Source organism: Mesoplodon densirostris, chromosome 16 (assembly GCF_025265405.1).
Source record: "Mesoplodon densirostris isolate mMesDen1 chromosome 16, mMesDen1 primary haplotype, whole genome shotgun sequence".
Lineage (NCBI taxonomy): Eukaryota > Metazoa > Chordata > Mammalia > Artiodactyla > Ziphiidae > Mesoplodon > Mesoplodon densirostris.
Genome location: NC_082676.1, coordinates 56481017 through 56498537, shown reverse-complemented (window position 1 = coordinate 56498537; position 17521 = coordinate 56481017). Strand labels below are relative to the sequence as shown.

The window sequence follows — 17521 nt, the reverse complement described above, 5'->3', positions numbered from 1 at the left end:
CATCTAATTTAATAAAACATGTAAGCCAGAGAAATACAAATGTAAAAAGAGTTGTTTCTAATAAAGCAAAGATGGATGCTTTGGGAAGACTCAATAAAGCAAGCTGGTAAAAATAAAATACTATTGAATCAGGTGTTGGGGAGGCAAGTGTGTAAGATCTGGTGAAAAAGTATAAAGCTAGAAGAATCCTTTGCTCAGAGTGCTCTCTAGGTGATTTTTAACTGACTACTCCACTGGAAAAAAACCCAAACTGGAAAAGATTCGTTATGGGTGTTGTTTATGGGCCCTGGCAGGCCCACCTGTAAACCCATACTCCAAGACATGACCTTGGCCTGACCTCAAAAGATCATTAACTGAATTTACATTTATAGTTTACATTAAAATGAAATGTCAAAAATGTGTAATATTTTAATGATTCCCCTCTTTAGCTAATTTTTTCTATTCATTGACAAACTACCAGGCTTCTACTGTAGTTAAAAAAAAAAAAAAGGAAAACTTCTAAGACAACCCTTACTCCACATCATACGTAAAAATTTATTCAATATGGACCCAGACCTAAATGTAACAGCTCCAACTATAATACTCTTAAAAGAAAACACAGGAGTAAATATTCACAATTTGGGTTTAGGTAAAGATTTCTTAGATATGGCATCAAAAGTACAAGTAATAAAAGAAAAAGTTGATAACTGGGACTTCATCAGAATTAAAAATGTGGGTCTTGCAAATGATATCATCAAGAAAGTGAAAAGACAAGCCACAGGATGGGAGAAAATATTTTCAAATCATATATTTGACAAGGGACTTGTATCCAGAACATATAAAGAACTCTTACAACTCAATAATAAAAACAGAAATAACCCAGGCAAAGGATCTGAACAGACATTTCTTCAAAGATTACAAATAGCCAATAAGCACATGAAAAGGTGTTCAACATCATTAGGCATTAGGAAAATGCAAATCAAAACCACAATGAGGGCTTCCCTGGTGGCGCAGTGGTTAAGAATCTGCCTGCCAATGCAGGGGACAGGGGTTTGATCCCTTGGTCTGGGAAGACCCCACATGCCGTGGAGCAACTAAGCCTGTGCACCACAACTACGGAGCCTGCACTCTAGAGCCCGCGAGCCACAACTACTGAGCCCGTGAGCCACAACTACTGAGCCCATGCGCCTAGAGTCCATGCTCTGCAACAAGAGAAGCCACTGCAGTGAGAAGCCCACGCACCACAACGAAGAGTAGCCCCCGCTCACCCCAACTACAGAAAGCCTGCGCGCAGCAATGAAGACCCAACGCAGCCAAACATAAAATAAATTAAATAAATAAATTTATTTAAAAAAAAAAACACAGTGAGATTCCACTTCACATGCATTTGCTTGGTTATAATCAAAAAGACAGACAATATCAAGTGTGAATGAGCATATGGAGAAATTTGAACCTGTATGCACTGCTGCTGGGAATGTAAATGGTGCAGCTGCTTTGGAAAACAGTTTGGTGGTTCCTTAAAATGTTAAAGACAGTTACTTATACGACCCAGCAATTCCAATCCTAGGTATCTACCCAAGAGAAATGAAACATATGTCCATACAAAAAGACCTCTAGGGCTTCCCTGGTGGCGCAGTGGTTGAGAGTCCGCCTGCCGATGCAGGGGACACGGGTTCATGCCCCAGTCTGGGAAGACCCCACATGCCGTGGAGCGGCTGGGCCCGTGAGCCATGGCTGCTGAGCCTGCACGTCTGGAGCCTGTGCTCCGCAACGGGAGAGGCCACAACAGTGAGAGGCCTGCGTACCGCAAAAAAAAAAAAAAAAAAGACCTCTAATGTGGATGTTCATAACAGCTTTATTCATGATAGCCAGTGTCCAAATGGGGGAATGTCCGTCAATGTCCAAAAAATATTGAAATGTTCACCGACGGGTAAACGGATAACAAAATGTGGTAATCCATACTCTGGAATACTGTTCAGTAAAAAGGAACAAAGTGCTGATACACACTGCAACATGGGTGAATCGTAAAAAGATTATGTTAAGGGAAAGAAGCCAGTCACAAAAAACCACAGATTATATGATTCCATTTATATGAAATGTCCAGAAAAGGCAAAGCTAGGGAGGTAAATTAGTAGTTGACTGTGCTGGGATTGGAAACATAAAGAGACTGAAAATGGACACAAGGTATCCTTTTTTGGGGAGAATGAGAGGTTCTAAAATTCTGATGTTGTACCACTGTAAATTTATTAAAAACCAGTGAAACTTGAAATGAGTGAATCCATATGCCGCGGAGCAACTAAGCCTGTGCGCCACAACTACTGAGCCTGCGCTCTAGAGCCCGCAAGCCACAACTACTGAAGCCCATGTGCCTAGGGCCCATGCTCCGCAACAAGAGAAGCCACCACAATGAGAAGCCTGTGCACCGCAACGAAGAGTAGCCCCCACTCGCCACAACTAGAGAAAGCCCGTGCACAGCAACGAAGACCCAACGCAGCCAAAAATAAATTAATTAATTAATTTAAAAAATTAATTAAAAGCATTCATTTCATTTCCTTCATTGATAAGTTTGAATTTTTTACGCCACAATATTTTCAACCCTCTTCAGACTTGAACAAACATTTCCAGGCCTACTGTTTCTAGAGAGGTTCTTAGGTGAGACCTGGAAGGGATGAAGTACATTATTCTTTAGAGATTTCACTTATTCTCTGCGAGAGGGTTTCTAGAAGAGACCAAGAAACATTCAGAATCAGTGAATAGAGCTGGCTCCTCTGAAACAGCTGTGGAGGTTTAAAATGTCCAAGGAAATCATCATTTTAGGTAAAGCACTGAAGATCCCTGTTCTCTATCTAAGGGGGAAAATATTCCAGTGGTAAAATGAACTGGAAAAACTGATTAGGACCTGAAAACAATTAAAGATATGTAATTTTGAAAACATATTTTATTTTGATATTTCTCCCTTTGAGAATTTCTTCAAAACAGATGTTGTAAACTTTTCAGAAAGCCAATTATTTGTTAGGAGAAAGTAGTCTTAATTAGGATACATGTCAAGGAAATATAATTATTAATTTGCCTAATTAAAATGAATATTTGAACATGCCTGAGGATTGTGAGCCTTCTCAGGTGAGACACGTACAACTTACTTTCTATAAACATCTGTTGACAGAGCCTAGCAGGTTGTGTTAACAGGAAATGGATGACTGAAGCCAGGCTTCACATACAACACTCCTGGAAGAAGTGCATGGGAATACTGTTACTCAAAAACTATCAGGGGGAAATAGTCTTAAAGTGCTTGCCATGGACTGTTTGTGTCCCCTCAAAATTCTTACATTGAAATCTAACCCCAAATGTGATGATATTTGCAGATGGGGACTTTGGAGGTGATTATATCCTGAGGGCTTAGTAGTGGGATTATTGCCCTTATGAAAGAGACCCTAGAGCGCTCACTCCCGCTTTCCTCCACGGGAGGACACAGCAGGAAGACAGCCATCTACTATAATGATGGTTATGTGTTATTACACAGTACATGTACATTGTACATAAAATGTACAACTCTAAGAGTGAACTGTAAGGTAAACTGTGGACTTTGGGTGGTAATGTTGTGTCACTGTATGTTCAGTTGTAACAAACATACCACTCTGGCGGGGAATGCTGATGATGGGCAGGCTGTGCATGTGTGTGAACAGGGGATGTATGAGAACTCTCTGTACCTTCCACTCAATTTTGCTATGAACCTAAAACTGCTCTAAAAAATAAAGTCTTAAAAAAAAAGAAAGAGGGGCCTCCCTGGTGGCGCAGTGGTTGAGAGTCCGCCTGCCGATGCAGGGGATACGGGTTCGTGCCCCGATCTGGGAGGATCCCATATGCCGCGGAGCGGCTGGGCCCGTGAGCCATGGCCGCTGGGCCTGCGCATCCGGAGCCTGTGCTCCGCAACGGGAGAGGCCACAACAGTGAGAGGCCCGCATACCGCAAAAAGAAAAAAAAAAAAAAAAAAAAAAAAAAGAAAGAAAAAAAAAAAGACAGCCATCTATGAACCAGGAAGAAGGTTCGCACCAGACACTGAATCTGCAGGTTCCTTGACCTTGGACTTCCAGCCTCCAGAATGTGAGCAATATATTTCTGTTGTTTTTAAGCCACCCAGCCTATGGTGTTCTGTTACAGCAGCCCGAGCTGGGTCAGACAGCACTCTTTCATTTACCTGACAAGCTTCACTTGAGAAACAAACTGTTTAATTCTGGAGGGGGCTTCCAGGAGGAAGTGTGAGGGTTATCAGGGTTGTGATTTGAGGCCCAGTTGCTTGAGTTCACCAAAACCTCTTTGAGAGGCAATGTGTATTTTGGCAAGAGACAGAAAAAGCCAGTTCCTTTCCTTTCTCTTCCAAACCTGCCCTTGGGGCACCTCTACCAGTTTACCACCTGCCCACAGAGCCTGAACTGGCAATGGACCCTCCGAGAGGATCACTCAAAGTCACCAGCAGCACTAACAGGTAACTAGGGCCCAGGTAAGTCAGGGACAGCAGTAGAGGCAGCTCAGAGGTAGACTAGGTGCTCAACTTCTAGTGAAGGGTTCTGAGCCTGACCCTCCAAGGCCGGGCCTCTAGAAACCCTGAGCTGTATGACGCATACTGGGCATGCCCACTGGGGCTGCTCAACCCACAGAGGAGACCAAGTGCAGGCCCCACTTCTAGAAGTCCAGGGTCATTTTCCCTCCCCCTATCTCAATTTATCTTCTCAGTCTCTCCCCACCCCCTCCGCACCCCACTCTTTTCCAGGTGAGCACCTCTCTTGCTCTCTGGTCCCACGGCAGCCCTGGGGCAGCTCCAGGGGGCTAGGAAGCTTCACACCTCAGCGCCCCCATCACCTCCACCAGAAGCCCCCCACCACCACCACACGCCCCTCCAGCTGCTGGAAGTCAACAAATTCAAAGTGAACAACGTGTGCCTTGGAAATGCTGCTTCAAGACGAGTCGCTGAGCTCCAGCTTCCAATCAGATTGCACCCCAAGTTCCTCTCAAGCAGAGACTCTTCTGTTGTTACTGCTGCAGCCAGACCATTCTTTCCAAAATGGAAATCAGATCATGTGTCCTTGTGTCCTCACACATGCAGCTTAAAGACAAAACCTCCCCAATGACCCCCTTCCCCATGCTCCAGTCTCATCCTGTACCACCCAGCTCCAGAGTCAGGGGCTTCTTTCTCCCCTCACCCTTCCCTTTCCTGTCCCACCATGTCAGACTTTCACACTTGCTCCACCTGTGGTCTACAATGGTCCTCCCCCTCCCTTCAGAGCCCAGGTACCTCCTACTCATCCTTCAGCAATCAGATGACACACCCCTTCCCCAGGGGAGCCCTCCCTACAGGGCCTTATTAAGATGCCCCTCACTTCCTGACAAGCGACATTCCTCACTTCCCTGACACTTGCCACAGCTGGGATTTATGATGGTTTGTGTGACTGGCAGTTTAATGTTAGGCTCTCCAAGTAGCTACATGCCAGAGGTGAGGAATCACATCTGGTTTTCACTCATCACTGCACTCTGGGATCTAGCACAATGCCTGGGACAAGGGAGGTGCTTAGTACATTTGATGAGTGGGCAAATGGATGAACCAATAGACAAAGGGATGGACAGACAGATGAAAGGATGGACATATGATGGACAGACTGGTGGATGGACGGTCTGGTAGATAGATGGACAGACAGAAAAACAGTTAGATAGAAGGAGGGAGAGATGGTCGAAGAAGAAATTTGTTCCCAGAGCCAACCCCTCTTCTGAGCCCTCAATGCCACATCTTTTCCCATCTCCTCAGATACTGCTCTCCAACAATTATCCTGCCTTTTGCATTTTTCAACCCCAGATCCATGTCAGACCAATCATGTGACCTTGGGCAAGTTGCCTAGCCTTCCTGAGATTGATTTTCTCCCACTGTAAAAAGAGGATAACCCTAATAGCTAGCTCAACAGGACTACCTTGAAGATTACATGAGATAATCCACATACAGCACAGAGTATAGCGCCTGGCCCGCCGTAAACACCTGATCAACGTTAGATGCTCCGGTTGTTCTTATCACCATTAGTACTATTGCAAACCCTTCAGCCCTCCCTCAGCATTGCTCCTCCTTCAAACTGCTACTACCCTATGTCTACCCTGGATCACCAAACGGCTCCAAACAGAATCCTGCCTTTGCTGACTGCGCATCCTCAATCTCCACCATTCCTCAAAAGCCATGCACCAGGCTTCCTCCTACAACTGCACTGAAACTGTCCTGAAGGTGACATAACAATCAAACCTGCCATCCTCTGCTCAGCTAACACTCACCTAGATGTCTGCAGCATCTGAGCCTGTGGACCACCCTGCCTTAAGCCCTCCTCCCCAACTTTGGTACCAAAGCTGGCTCCTGGATTTATCTTCCTAAATTTCTGGTTGTTTCCTGCCCTGAGACCTTCAGTGTGTCTTTTCCTTCTTCTGACCCCCTAAACGATGGCACATCCTAAGGTTACACACACACACACACACACACACACACACACACCCCGTCCACTACTCCACATCTTGCCCCTCAGGAATGTCACTGACTCCTACAGCGATATCATCTACTTGCCTCTCTGTGGATGGCACCCACACCTCCATCCCCAGCTGTGCACCACACCCTGCAAGTTGCCTCAGATTTCCTGACCGCACCTCAAAGCCACCACTTCCCAAATTAATCCCATCAAACCTGGCCCTACTCCTTACTCCCTGATTTCAATTAACAGTCTCACCATCACCCAGGACGAATGCTTAAAATCCCGATTCCCAGGCTTCCCTGGTGGTGCAGTGGTTAAGAATCCCAGGTTCGAGCCCTGGTCCAGGAAGATCCCACATGCCACGGAGCAACTAAGCCCGTGCGCCACATACTGAGCCTGCACTCTAGAGCCCGCGAGCCACAACTACTGAAGCCCGTGTGCCTAGAGCCCGTGCTCCGCAAGAAGAGAAGCCACCGCAATGAGAAGCCCGCACACCGCAACAAAGACTAGCCCCTGCTCGCCACAACTAGAGAAAGCCCACGCACAGCAACGAAGACCCAACACAGCCAAAAATAAATAAAATAAAATTAATTAATTAAGAAAAAAAAGCTTAAAAAAATCCCAATTCCCACTACAGTGGCCTACAAAGCCCACCAGTTGCCAAGAATTATTTTTTGTGCCACAGCTCTGTGCTTAGATTATGAGCCCTTGCCTTCCCCTTGACTTTTTTTTACTCATCACAAGATACTAGAGAATGCAATAGGAACACAGTAAATACTTCCTGAACTGAAAAGAGATAGTGCAGAGTCACAAGGAACTCTCATACCCTGCTAGTGGGAGAATAAGTTGGTGTAAACATTCTGGAAGGCGATTTGACAAAATCTAGGAAAGCTGGAAAAGATCATACCCTACAACTCAGAATTTCGCTCCTCTGGGTATATGCCCTGGAGAAATTTTTCCCTGTATCCACAAGAAGGCTTGTACCAGAATGTTCATAACAGCACGGTTACCAGGAGTGAAAAACAGAAATAACTGAATGTCCATCATATCAGGATCCTAGCAGGAAATAGCTGGCATACTCAAATCAGGATAATTAAAGGAGCGTTTAATTACTTGGGATGAGTTGAGTATCGAAAAACATCAAAGGACAGTTTAGTAGTCCAACACAGAAAAGCAGAACTACATCTGAAAGGAGGGAGAAAGTGGTTACCCAAATCTGAAAAGAGAGTTCCAGCAGAAAGCCTACCTTCAAAGAAGCAGTTAATTTCAGGTAAGGAATACAGTCAGGTTGAGGCAACCCCACAGGGACTAAACCAGGGGAATAAACACCCTGACAATTGTTTTCCCCACCCTCTAATCTCCAGTCAGGACTCCCCACGGGCTAAACCCAACAGCAGGCCAGAGGGCAAGGAGCCCCCGGATGAAGCCCAAAGATGTCAACCTCCTGGGGCATGGCGGAGCAGGGAGAGTGTATATGGAGAGGCAAGAAGATTCTCAGCATATCCAGCAACAGAATGTATCAATGTATGCTGATACAATGGCTACTGCCCAGCAGGAAAATGAGCAGACTAGAACTGCTTAGACCAATATGGATAAATCCCCAAAGCCTCACACTGGTTTGAAACTGAGTGGGACCCTGTGGGGCCCGCCAGGGCACAAAAGCCCTTCCACGTCTCCCATTCCTTGTTTGCAGAAAAAGGCTTTAGTATCCTAGACCTTCCCTGAGTTCCAAAGGGCAGATTCAAGGAGTTACTAATTAGGGAAGTGAGGAAATGCAGAAACAAAGGAAAAGCAGTCAAGAAACAATAGTTCAGCGATAAAAGTCTTAGTTCCTAACTGGACAGCTACATGTAAAAGAATGAAATTAGAACACTCCCTAACACCACACAAAAATAAACTCAAAATGGATTAAAGACCTAAACATAAGGCCAGACACTATAAAACTCTTAGAGGAAAACATAGGCAGAACACTCTTATGACATAAATCACAGCAAGATCCTTTTTGACCCACCTCCTAGAGAAATGGAAATAAAAACAAAAATAAACAAATGGGACCTAATGAAACTTAAAAGCTTTGCACAGCAAAGGAAACCATAAACAAGATGAAAAGACAACCCTCAGAATGGGAGAAAATATTTGCAAATGAAGCAACTGACAAAGGATTAATCTCCAAAATTTACAAGCAGCTCATGCAGCTCAATATCAAAAAAAAACAAACAACCCAATCCAAAAATGGGCAGAAGACCTAAATAGACATTTCTCCAAAGAAGATATACAGATTGCCAACAAACACATGAAAGGATGCTTAACAGCACTAATCACTAGAAAAATGCAAATCAAAACTACAATGAGGTATCACCTCACACTGGTCAGAACGGCCATCATCAAAAAATCTACAAACAGTAAATGCTGGAGAGGGTGTGGAGAAAAGGGAACCCTCATGCACTGTTGGTGGGAATGTAGATTGATACAGCCACTATGGAGAACAGTATGGAGGTTCCTTAAAAAACTAAAAATAGAACTACCATATGACCCAGCAATCCCACTACTGGGCATATACCCTGAGAAAACCATAATTCAAAAAGAGTCATGTATCACAATGTTCATTGCAGCACTATTTACAGTAGCCAGGACATGGAAGCAACCTAAGTGTCCATCGACAGATGAATGGATAAAGAAGATGTGGCACACATATACAATGGACTATTACTCAGCCATAAAAAGAAACAAAATTGAGTTATTTGTAGTGAGGTGGATGGACCGAGAGATTGTCATACAGAGTGAAGTCAGTCAGAAAGAGAAAAACAAATACCGTATGCTAACACATATATATATGGAATCTTAAAAAAAAAATTGGTTCTGAAGAACCTAGGGGCAGGACAGGAATAAAGACGCAGACGTAGAGAATGGACTTGAGGACGCGGGGAGGGGGAAGGGTAAGCTGGGAAGAAGTGAAAGAGTGGCATTAACATATATACACTACCAAATGTAGAATAGATAGCTAGTGGGAAGCAGCCACATAACACAGGGAGATCAGCTAGCTCAGTGCTTTGTGACCACCTAGAGGGGTGGGATAGGGAGGGTGGGAGGGAGGGAGAAGCAAGAAGGAGAAGATATGGGGATATATGTATATGTATAGCTGACTCACTTTGTTATAAAGCAGAAACTAACACACCACTGTAAAGCAATTATATTCCAATAAAGATGTTTAAAAAAAAAAAGTCTTAGTTCCTTAGTCTTATAGTTCCCTCAAGAGATGTGCTTAACAATCTGATACAGTCTTCAAGTTCTGCAGGCCCCCACCCAGGTGAAGGATGGTAAGTACCTGCTGAGACCCCAGACTGGTCAGAACCAGAAGGCTGATGCTTGAGATTCCTGGACCACCATCCTGTTACCTCACCAGCAACCAATCAGAAGAAAGTCATTCACCCTGCAGCTGTCACCCCGAATGCTGCCTTTAAAAACTCTTCCCTGCTTCTCCATTGGGGATTTCCCTGGCGGTCCAGTGGTTAGGACCCTGTGCTTTCACTGTCAGGGCCCGGGTTCAATCCCTGGTTGGGGAACTAAGATCCCACAAGCCACGTAGCATGGCAAAAACAAAAACAAAAACAAAAACCTCTTCCCTGAAAACTACAGGGAGAGCTCGGGTCTTCTGAGTACGAGTTACCTGTTCTCCTAGCTTGGCCCTGCAATAAACCTTTCTCTGCTCCAAACTCTGATATTTTGTTTGTTTGGCCTCACTGTGCATGGGGCGCACAAGCTTGGGTTTGAAAACAGGTTGAAAACGGCATATTAAAATATTTAGAGAATGGTCACCACAACAGACTGTATTTTCTAAAATCACCTCAGCTAGATTTCTGGCCTTACATGCTCTTCCAGAACCTTGCCACCCCCCACCAACAGCTGCAAAGAAAGAAAAGAATAAGGCTTTAGGACAGAGTTACAGGAGAAACCCACTTTTTTTTTTTTTTTCTGTGGTACGCGGGCCTCTCTCTGTTGTGGCCTCTCCCTTTGCGGAGCACAGGCTCCGGACGCGCAGGCTCAGTGGCCATGGCTCACGGGCCCAGCCGCTCTGCGGCATGTGGGATCTTCCTGGACCGGGGCACAAACCCGCGTCCCCTGCATCGGCAGGCGGACTCTCAACCGCTGCGCCACCAGGGAAGACCAGAAACCCACTTTAGTAAGGGTAGCCAGGGAAAATCTGTCTGAGAAAGTGACTGAACTTTAAATAAAGTGTGAAGGTTGAGAAAGTGCTATTAGCTAGGCGAGCAAAGAGCAAGCACAAAAGCCCTACGGAAATAAAGCACTTGGACCTTTAAAATTGGAGTTAAGAAAAACAGTGAAGCAGGAGAACTGGGCAAGGGAAGAATCGCGAGCATGAAGCAAGAAAGGTGAGTACAAGCCAGATCACGCAGCGTGTCTGGGGTGACTGCCCCGGGGTGACAAAAGCTGGAATTTGACCATGCAGCAAAAGACGCAGGGAGGACCAATAAAACGGGCAGCAATGGTCCCTTTTATAGCTCTAGGGCTAACATTCACTTAGCACCTAGCCAGTCAGGCACTTGGTTACAGAAATCCTTTTAATCTGCTAACTCTCCCCTATGCGGTAAGTATTAACAAACCCATTTTCACAGCGAGGCAGATTATCTAAATCCAAAATCCAAGCACTTAACCCCACACGGCTCTTCTGCCTCCCCTCTCCAGTTCTGATGGGCACTGCCAACATTTTGGTGGATGACTCATATTATAGAAGGTAACCATGATTATGGAGTATAAACTACATCGTGGTGAATGACCATAATAAGAATAACCGCATCTCACGTGCACCCAGCGCTTATCCTGTGCCACACACAACCTCGCTGCGATTATTCCCCTTTTACAGATGAGGAAACTGAGACCAATACTCGCTGAGCAACGTGTCCAAGGCAGGGCTTGGAAATCAAGTCTAACTGCAGAGCCCACGCTATTAACTATGCTTTGCTGCCTCACTCTATCTTCTCTCAGGGAACCTTGGTCAAGGCCAGCGAGGCTCCACTACCGTACCCCTTGCCCAGACACTCTTCTTCCAAAAGCGCCCCTGGAAGCCCCAAGGGCGGGCGGTGCGGCCTCTTTTGCGGTCCCCAGCCCCCGGGTGCAGCCCCCGCTGGGGTCCGGCTGGAGGTGCACATCCCGACCGAACGTTCTCCCCGCCGAAGGTTCCGCAGCCCTGAAACCATCCCCTTCCCAGGCGAAGGGCAGGCAGTACCTGAGGAAAACGCGTCCAAAGTCCTGCCCCGAGCTCTGTGGAAAACACCTCCCGCCTCCGCAGCCGACATGGCAAGCAAGTTTTCCGCCTCGAAGGAGTTCACTGTGTAGGAGGGAGCGGCCCGACTCCTTACGGCCCAACTGCCGCTTGGGACCTGCCCGGCTGGGGGCTGCGCCCTCTGCTCGGGGCGGGGCGGGGCCGGCGGGCGCGCGGGGCTCGGTCGCTCGGGGAGCCACTAGTGCTGCCTGAACGGGGCGGAAGCGTGAGGGGCCCCTCTGGGATCGACTGGGGCTCCTAGCGAGGGAGCCAACTTGCCTGGCGCCTGCGTGAGCAGAGTGGGTGCCTTTGGGCTTAAGGTTTGGGGGGTGCAGCCATTCCCTAAAAGTGGGGTCTGCAGGTTTAACAAATAAGAATACAGGACGTCTAGTTAAATTGGAATTTCAGATAAGCAATAAATGATAAGTATGTGCTATGCAATTTGGGAGATGCTTGTGCTAAATTTTTTGTTGTTTATCTGAAATAATTTAAGTGGGGACCTGTATTTTATCTGGGAATCGTACCTTACGGTCCAAAGGACCCGGCCGTGTCCTTGGAGGACTCGACAGGACAGTCCTCCGAGCCACGAGGTGTTATCTCTGTCACAGTTCTGAGGCATCTTCAGTTTCCTAGTCATCATCACCATCATTCCATTTCAAACCAAGTCCCCCTAAAACTGAGTTCCCTTACTGAATTATGATTAATCTCACTATGCCAAATTTTATTCTCTTTCTTGTCTGGCCCCTGTTCCCCTCAGGATTGAGGACTATCAAAGAAAAGGGGAGATTGAAACCAAGCAAGACACTGTAGGGCCTTCCCGGGTACAAAATCCCCACTGTGTCCCCTGTTGCTTGTTTTTTTTTTAACATTTAAAAATTTTTTATTATTTCTTTATTTATTTGGCTGCGTTGGGCTTCTCATTGCAGTGGCTTCTCTTGTTGTGGAGCACGGGCTCTAGGCGTGCGGGCTTCAGTAGTTGCAGTGCACAGGCTTCAGTAGTTGTGGCTCGCGAGCTCTAGAGTGCAGGCTTACTCAGTAATTGTGGCGCTTGAGCTTAGTTGCTCCGCGGCATGTGGGATCTTCCTCGACCAGGCTTTGAACCCGTGTCTCCTACATTGGCAGGTGGATTCTTAACCACTGTGCCACCAGGGAAACCCTCCCCTGTTTCTTGTTTGTAGAAAAAAAGGCTTTAGACTCCTATGCCTTTCCTGAGTTCCAAAGAGCAGGCTCAAGCAGTTGATGATTAAGACAACAGAGTCACAGAACTCCTAGTTCCTTCTGAAAGGATGTAGATAACAATCTGATGGATATCAAGACCCCCCACCCAGGTGGAGGGTGGTAACTACAAGCTGACCACAAGCCTCAACTCCAAACTGGTTGGAACCAGAAGGTTGAAATTCCAGAAACATCACCCCGTTAACTCCCCACCAACCGATCAGAAGAAAGTCCACGAGCTGATCACACATCCTATGACCCTCTCCCCTAATACTGTCTTTAAAATCCCTTGATTGAAAACCATTGGCTAGTTCGGGTCTTCTGGGTATGAGTTCCTTGGTTGGCGCCCTGCAAATAAACCCTGACTTTGCTGCAAACACCTGATGTCAGAGTTTGGCTTTCTGCACCACGGGCACAGGAGCCCTTGCTTGGTGCCACGTTATTGTCATCATTGCTCCCTAAGCATCAGGCATGGCTCTGAGCACTTTGCACCAGCTCACTTAATCCACTTAACAGCCTTAGAAGATGGTATATCATTAGCTTCATTTATCAGAAGGGGAAACTGATGCCCAGAGAGGTGAAATTGTGTGCACAAGGTGACACACATCCAGGAAAGTAGTGAAGCAGCCACCCACCCAAACTGGGATCTGTCCAGCAAAAAGCCATTGAACTGAACTACTAAGCCAGTGTTTGTCAAACTTGCTAAAAATACAAAATCCAGGGTGGACCTACTGAGTCTAAATCTCCAGAAGCTTCTGTTTCTAACTCCTCCATGAGTTTTTATGACATGCCAAGTTTGGGAAATTCTCTTAACTAGCTGCCTACATCTGAAGCATTGTTTGGGTGGCTAAAATGACCAGGAGAACTGTCCTCTAATCTTAGATAAGAGGCAGTAAATCATAGCGGTTAAGAATATAAGTGCCTAGGAGTTCTGGAGTCAGACTGCTACCACGTGCTTGTTGTATGATCTTGAAAATTACTTAGTTTCTCCATGCCTCAATTTCCCTACCTGTCAAACAAAAACAATAGTAGTATCTTGGTCATAGAGTTGCTGGGAGGCTTAAATGAGTTGGTGCATCAAAGTGCTTAAAACAAAAATGGTACAGATGAACTTATTTGCATAGCAGAAATAGAGTCACAGATGTAGAACACCAACTTATGTTTTCCCCCCAAGGTGGGGGCGGGTGAGATGAATTGGGAGATTGGGATTGACACATACACACTACTAGATATAAAATGGACAACTAATGAGAGCCTACTGTATAGCACAGGGAATTCTATTCAATGTTCTGTGGTGACCTCAGTGGGAAGGAAATCTAAAAAAGAGGGGATATATGTCTATGTATAACTGACTCACTTTGCTGTACAGCAGAAACTAACACAACATTGTAAGGCAACTCCACTCCAATAAATTAAAAAAAATAATAAAGTGTACTGGAATGAAAAAGTGCTTAAAACAATAGTTCTCTAGCAAATGGTAAGGACTCAGTGAACACTGGCCATTATTATTAGCATCATTATTAATCACTATATCCCTATTCACTGCCCATGGCCTGGTCCAGCAGAAAATTCTCAGGAAATGTTCAAGGAAGGAATGAGTAAATGAGGATCAAAAGTCCCAATGGTGGCCTCTAGGCCCTGCGAGGTCCAGCCTGCTTCGCACCCACTAACTCTGCAGTCACTGTCTTCCTTAAACATGAAAATCCATTTCCCTCTTTGTATTTTTGGTTCCTTCTATTTACAGTGTATCTGCTCATTTGAACATCAAGGCCTCTGCTTAAATCATACGTCCACGGAGAGACCTTACCCTACACACTTGCACACATGCTTCAGAGCTAAACTAGGTCTTCCTCATTCTTTTTATAGCACTCTGCTCATGATCATCATAGCCCTTTGCACAGTTGGTTATCATATCTTTACACATGTAACTATTGGTTTCATGTTGTCTTTCCCAGTTCAGATGTAAGGTTTGTGAGGGCAGTTACTTTGACTGTCTTGCCCATCAAGCAGGGGGCTTAACGCATAGACACAAATGGCTGTTGCATGAGAAATAAATGGATGATGACTATCTTGGCAAGATAACCCTGTTTTTTTGGTGGGGGGGAGTTGGGGTTTTTTTTGCGGTACGCGGGCCTCTCACTGCTGTGGCCTCTCCCTCCACGGAGCACAGGCTCCGGACGCGCAGGCCCAGCGGCCATGGCTCATGGGCCCAGCTGCTCCGTGGCACGTGGGATCTTCCTGGACCAGGGCACGAACCCATGTCCCCTGCATCGGCAGGCAGACTCTCAACCACTGCGCCACCAGGGAAGCCCCGATAACCCTGTTTTGAACCTGGGCGGTGATGGTGAGTAACGTCAGAGCTGCATGGGTGCCACTTCCTGATAGTTACGGCTGCAAGTACACCTTGTCCACCACTGGGACCAGCAAACTCTGAGCCTCATTGCCTGCCACATCCTCCCCTGATCACCGTGCAGGTCAGTGTTTCCACTCTCCCCCACTGTGCTCTTTCAGCCCATACACTCTTATTTTCAGCTGTCTGCCTGGAAGGTAAGAGGGGGCAGACAAGCACCATAAGAACAGCATATTCTTGAGCAGCAGGCTGACCTGTTCAGTCCACTTCTCAGCTGTGTGACCTTCAGCATGTGACCTTAATCTTTCTGAGCTTCTGATTCTACATCTAAAAGGAGTTTCCTGGTGGTCCAGTGGTTAGGACTCGGCAATTTCACTATGGATGTGGCCCGGGTTCAATCCCTGGTTGTGGAACTAAGATCCTGCAAGCCATTGCTGTGGCCAAATAAAATAAAATTAAATAAATAAATAAACAAATAGAGATAATCACAGCACCAACCTCAAATGGTTTTTTGGGGGGGTTTTAAACATCTTTATTGGACTATAATTGCTTTACAGTGGTGTGTTAGTTTCTGCTTTATAACAAAGTGAATCAGCTATACATATACATATATCCCCATATCTCGTCCCTCTTGCGTCTCCCTCCCACCATCCCTATCCCACCCCTCTAGGTGGTCACAAAACACCGAGCTTATCTCCCTGTGCTATGCGGCTGCTTCCCACTAGCTATCTATTTTACATTTGGTAGTGTATATATGTCTATGCCACTCTCTCACTTCGTCCCAGCTTACCTCATATGGGTTTTGTGAGGAGTAAATGATCCTCTAGGCAGAGTTTCTGGAGCATACTAAGTGCTTGATACATTTTTGCTGTCATTGATATTGTTAATATCATTGTTGGAATACACTTCAACTCATTTTTTTCTAGTCAAAATTCTACTCTTTCAAGATTCTTTTAGGGAATTCCCTGGTGGCCCAGTGGTTAGGGCTCAGCACTCTCACTGCCAGGGCCCCGGGTTCGGTCCCTGGTCAGGGAACTAAGATCCTGCAAGCCGCATAGCGCAGCCAAAAAAAAAAAAAAAAAATCTTTTAATCAACTATATTTCAATAAAAAATTTAGGGACTTCCGTTGTGGTGCAGTGGTTAATAATCCGCCCGGCAATGCAGGGGACACGGGTTTGAGCCCTGGTCCGGGAAGATCCCACATGCCGCGGAGCAACCAAGCCCGTGCGCCACAACTACTAAAGCCCATGTGCCTAGAGCCCGTGCTCCACAACAAGAGAAGCCACCGCAGTGAGAAGCCTGCGCACCGCAATGAAGAGTAGCCCCCGCTCGCCGCAAATAGAGAAAGCCCACGCGCAGCAACGAAGACCCAACGCAGCCAAAGATAAATAAATAAAATAAATAAATTTATTTTAAAAAAAAGATTCTCTTCAGGTGTCACCTCTTACATCAGCCAGGTATCATTTCATTGCAAATAACAAAATCAGTTCAAATTGGTTTGATCAGAAAAAGGAATTCATTGGCATACATAAATTAAAACTCTTGGTCTTTCCTGGTGGTGCAGTGGTCGAGAGTCCGCCTGCCGATGCAGGGGACACGGGTTCGTGCCCCGGTCCGGGAAGATCCCACATGCCGCGGAGCGGCTGGGCCCGTGAGCCATGGCCACTGAGCCTGCGCGTCCGGAGCCTGTGCTCCGCAGTGGGAGAGGCCACAATGGTGAGAGGCCCGCGTACTGCAAAAACAAAAACAAAACAAAACAAAAATACTCTGGGCTTCCCTGGTGGCGCAGTGGTTGAGAGTCCGCCTGCCGATGCAGGGGACCCGGGTTCGTGCTCCGGTCCGGGAAGATCCCACGTGCTGCGGAGCGGCTGTGCCCGTGAGCCATGGCCGCTGAGCCTGCGCGTCCGGAGCCTGTGCTCCGCAACGGAAGAGGCCACAGCAGTGAGAAGCCCGCATACCGCAAAAAACAAACAAACAAACAAACAAACAAAATACTCTGCTATGTGTGGCCAACACGGTGGAGTAGGAAGACCGAGCTCACCTCCTCCCACAGGTTCACCAAAATTACAACTATTTAAACAGCAACTACTGATGAGAATGACGGGAAGACTCAAAGAAAAAGATCCTCTACAACTAAAGATATAAAGACGGAACCACAACGAGATGGGTAGGAGGGGTGGAGATGTGGTATAGTCCAGACC

The 17521-nt window shown here is 46.3% G+C and overlaps 1 protein-coding gene across 3 annotated transcripts in view; it reads right to left on the bottom strand.

Moving 5' to 3' along the window:
* The window catches only part of CPPED1 (calcineurin like phosphoesterase domain containing 1), a 120178-nt gene extending 108274 nt beyond the window's left edge, over positions 1-11904 (bottom strand). For all 3 annotated transcript variants that reach the window (XM_060120622.1, XM_060120624.1, XM_060120623.1), the window contains exon 1: positions 11719-11904. In XM_060120622.1, coding sequence (XP_059976605.1) covers positions 11719-11788 — 70 coding nt within the window. In that variant the 5' untranslated portion in view covers positions 11789-11904. The remainder of the gene's footprint in view (positions 1-11718) is intronic.
* Between the last annotated feature and the right edge of the window lie 5617 nt (positions 11905-17521).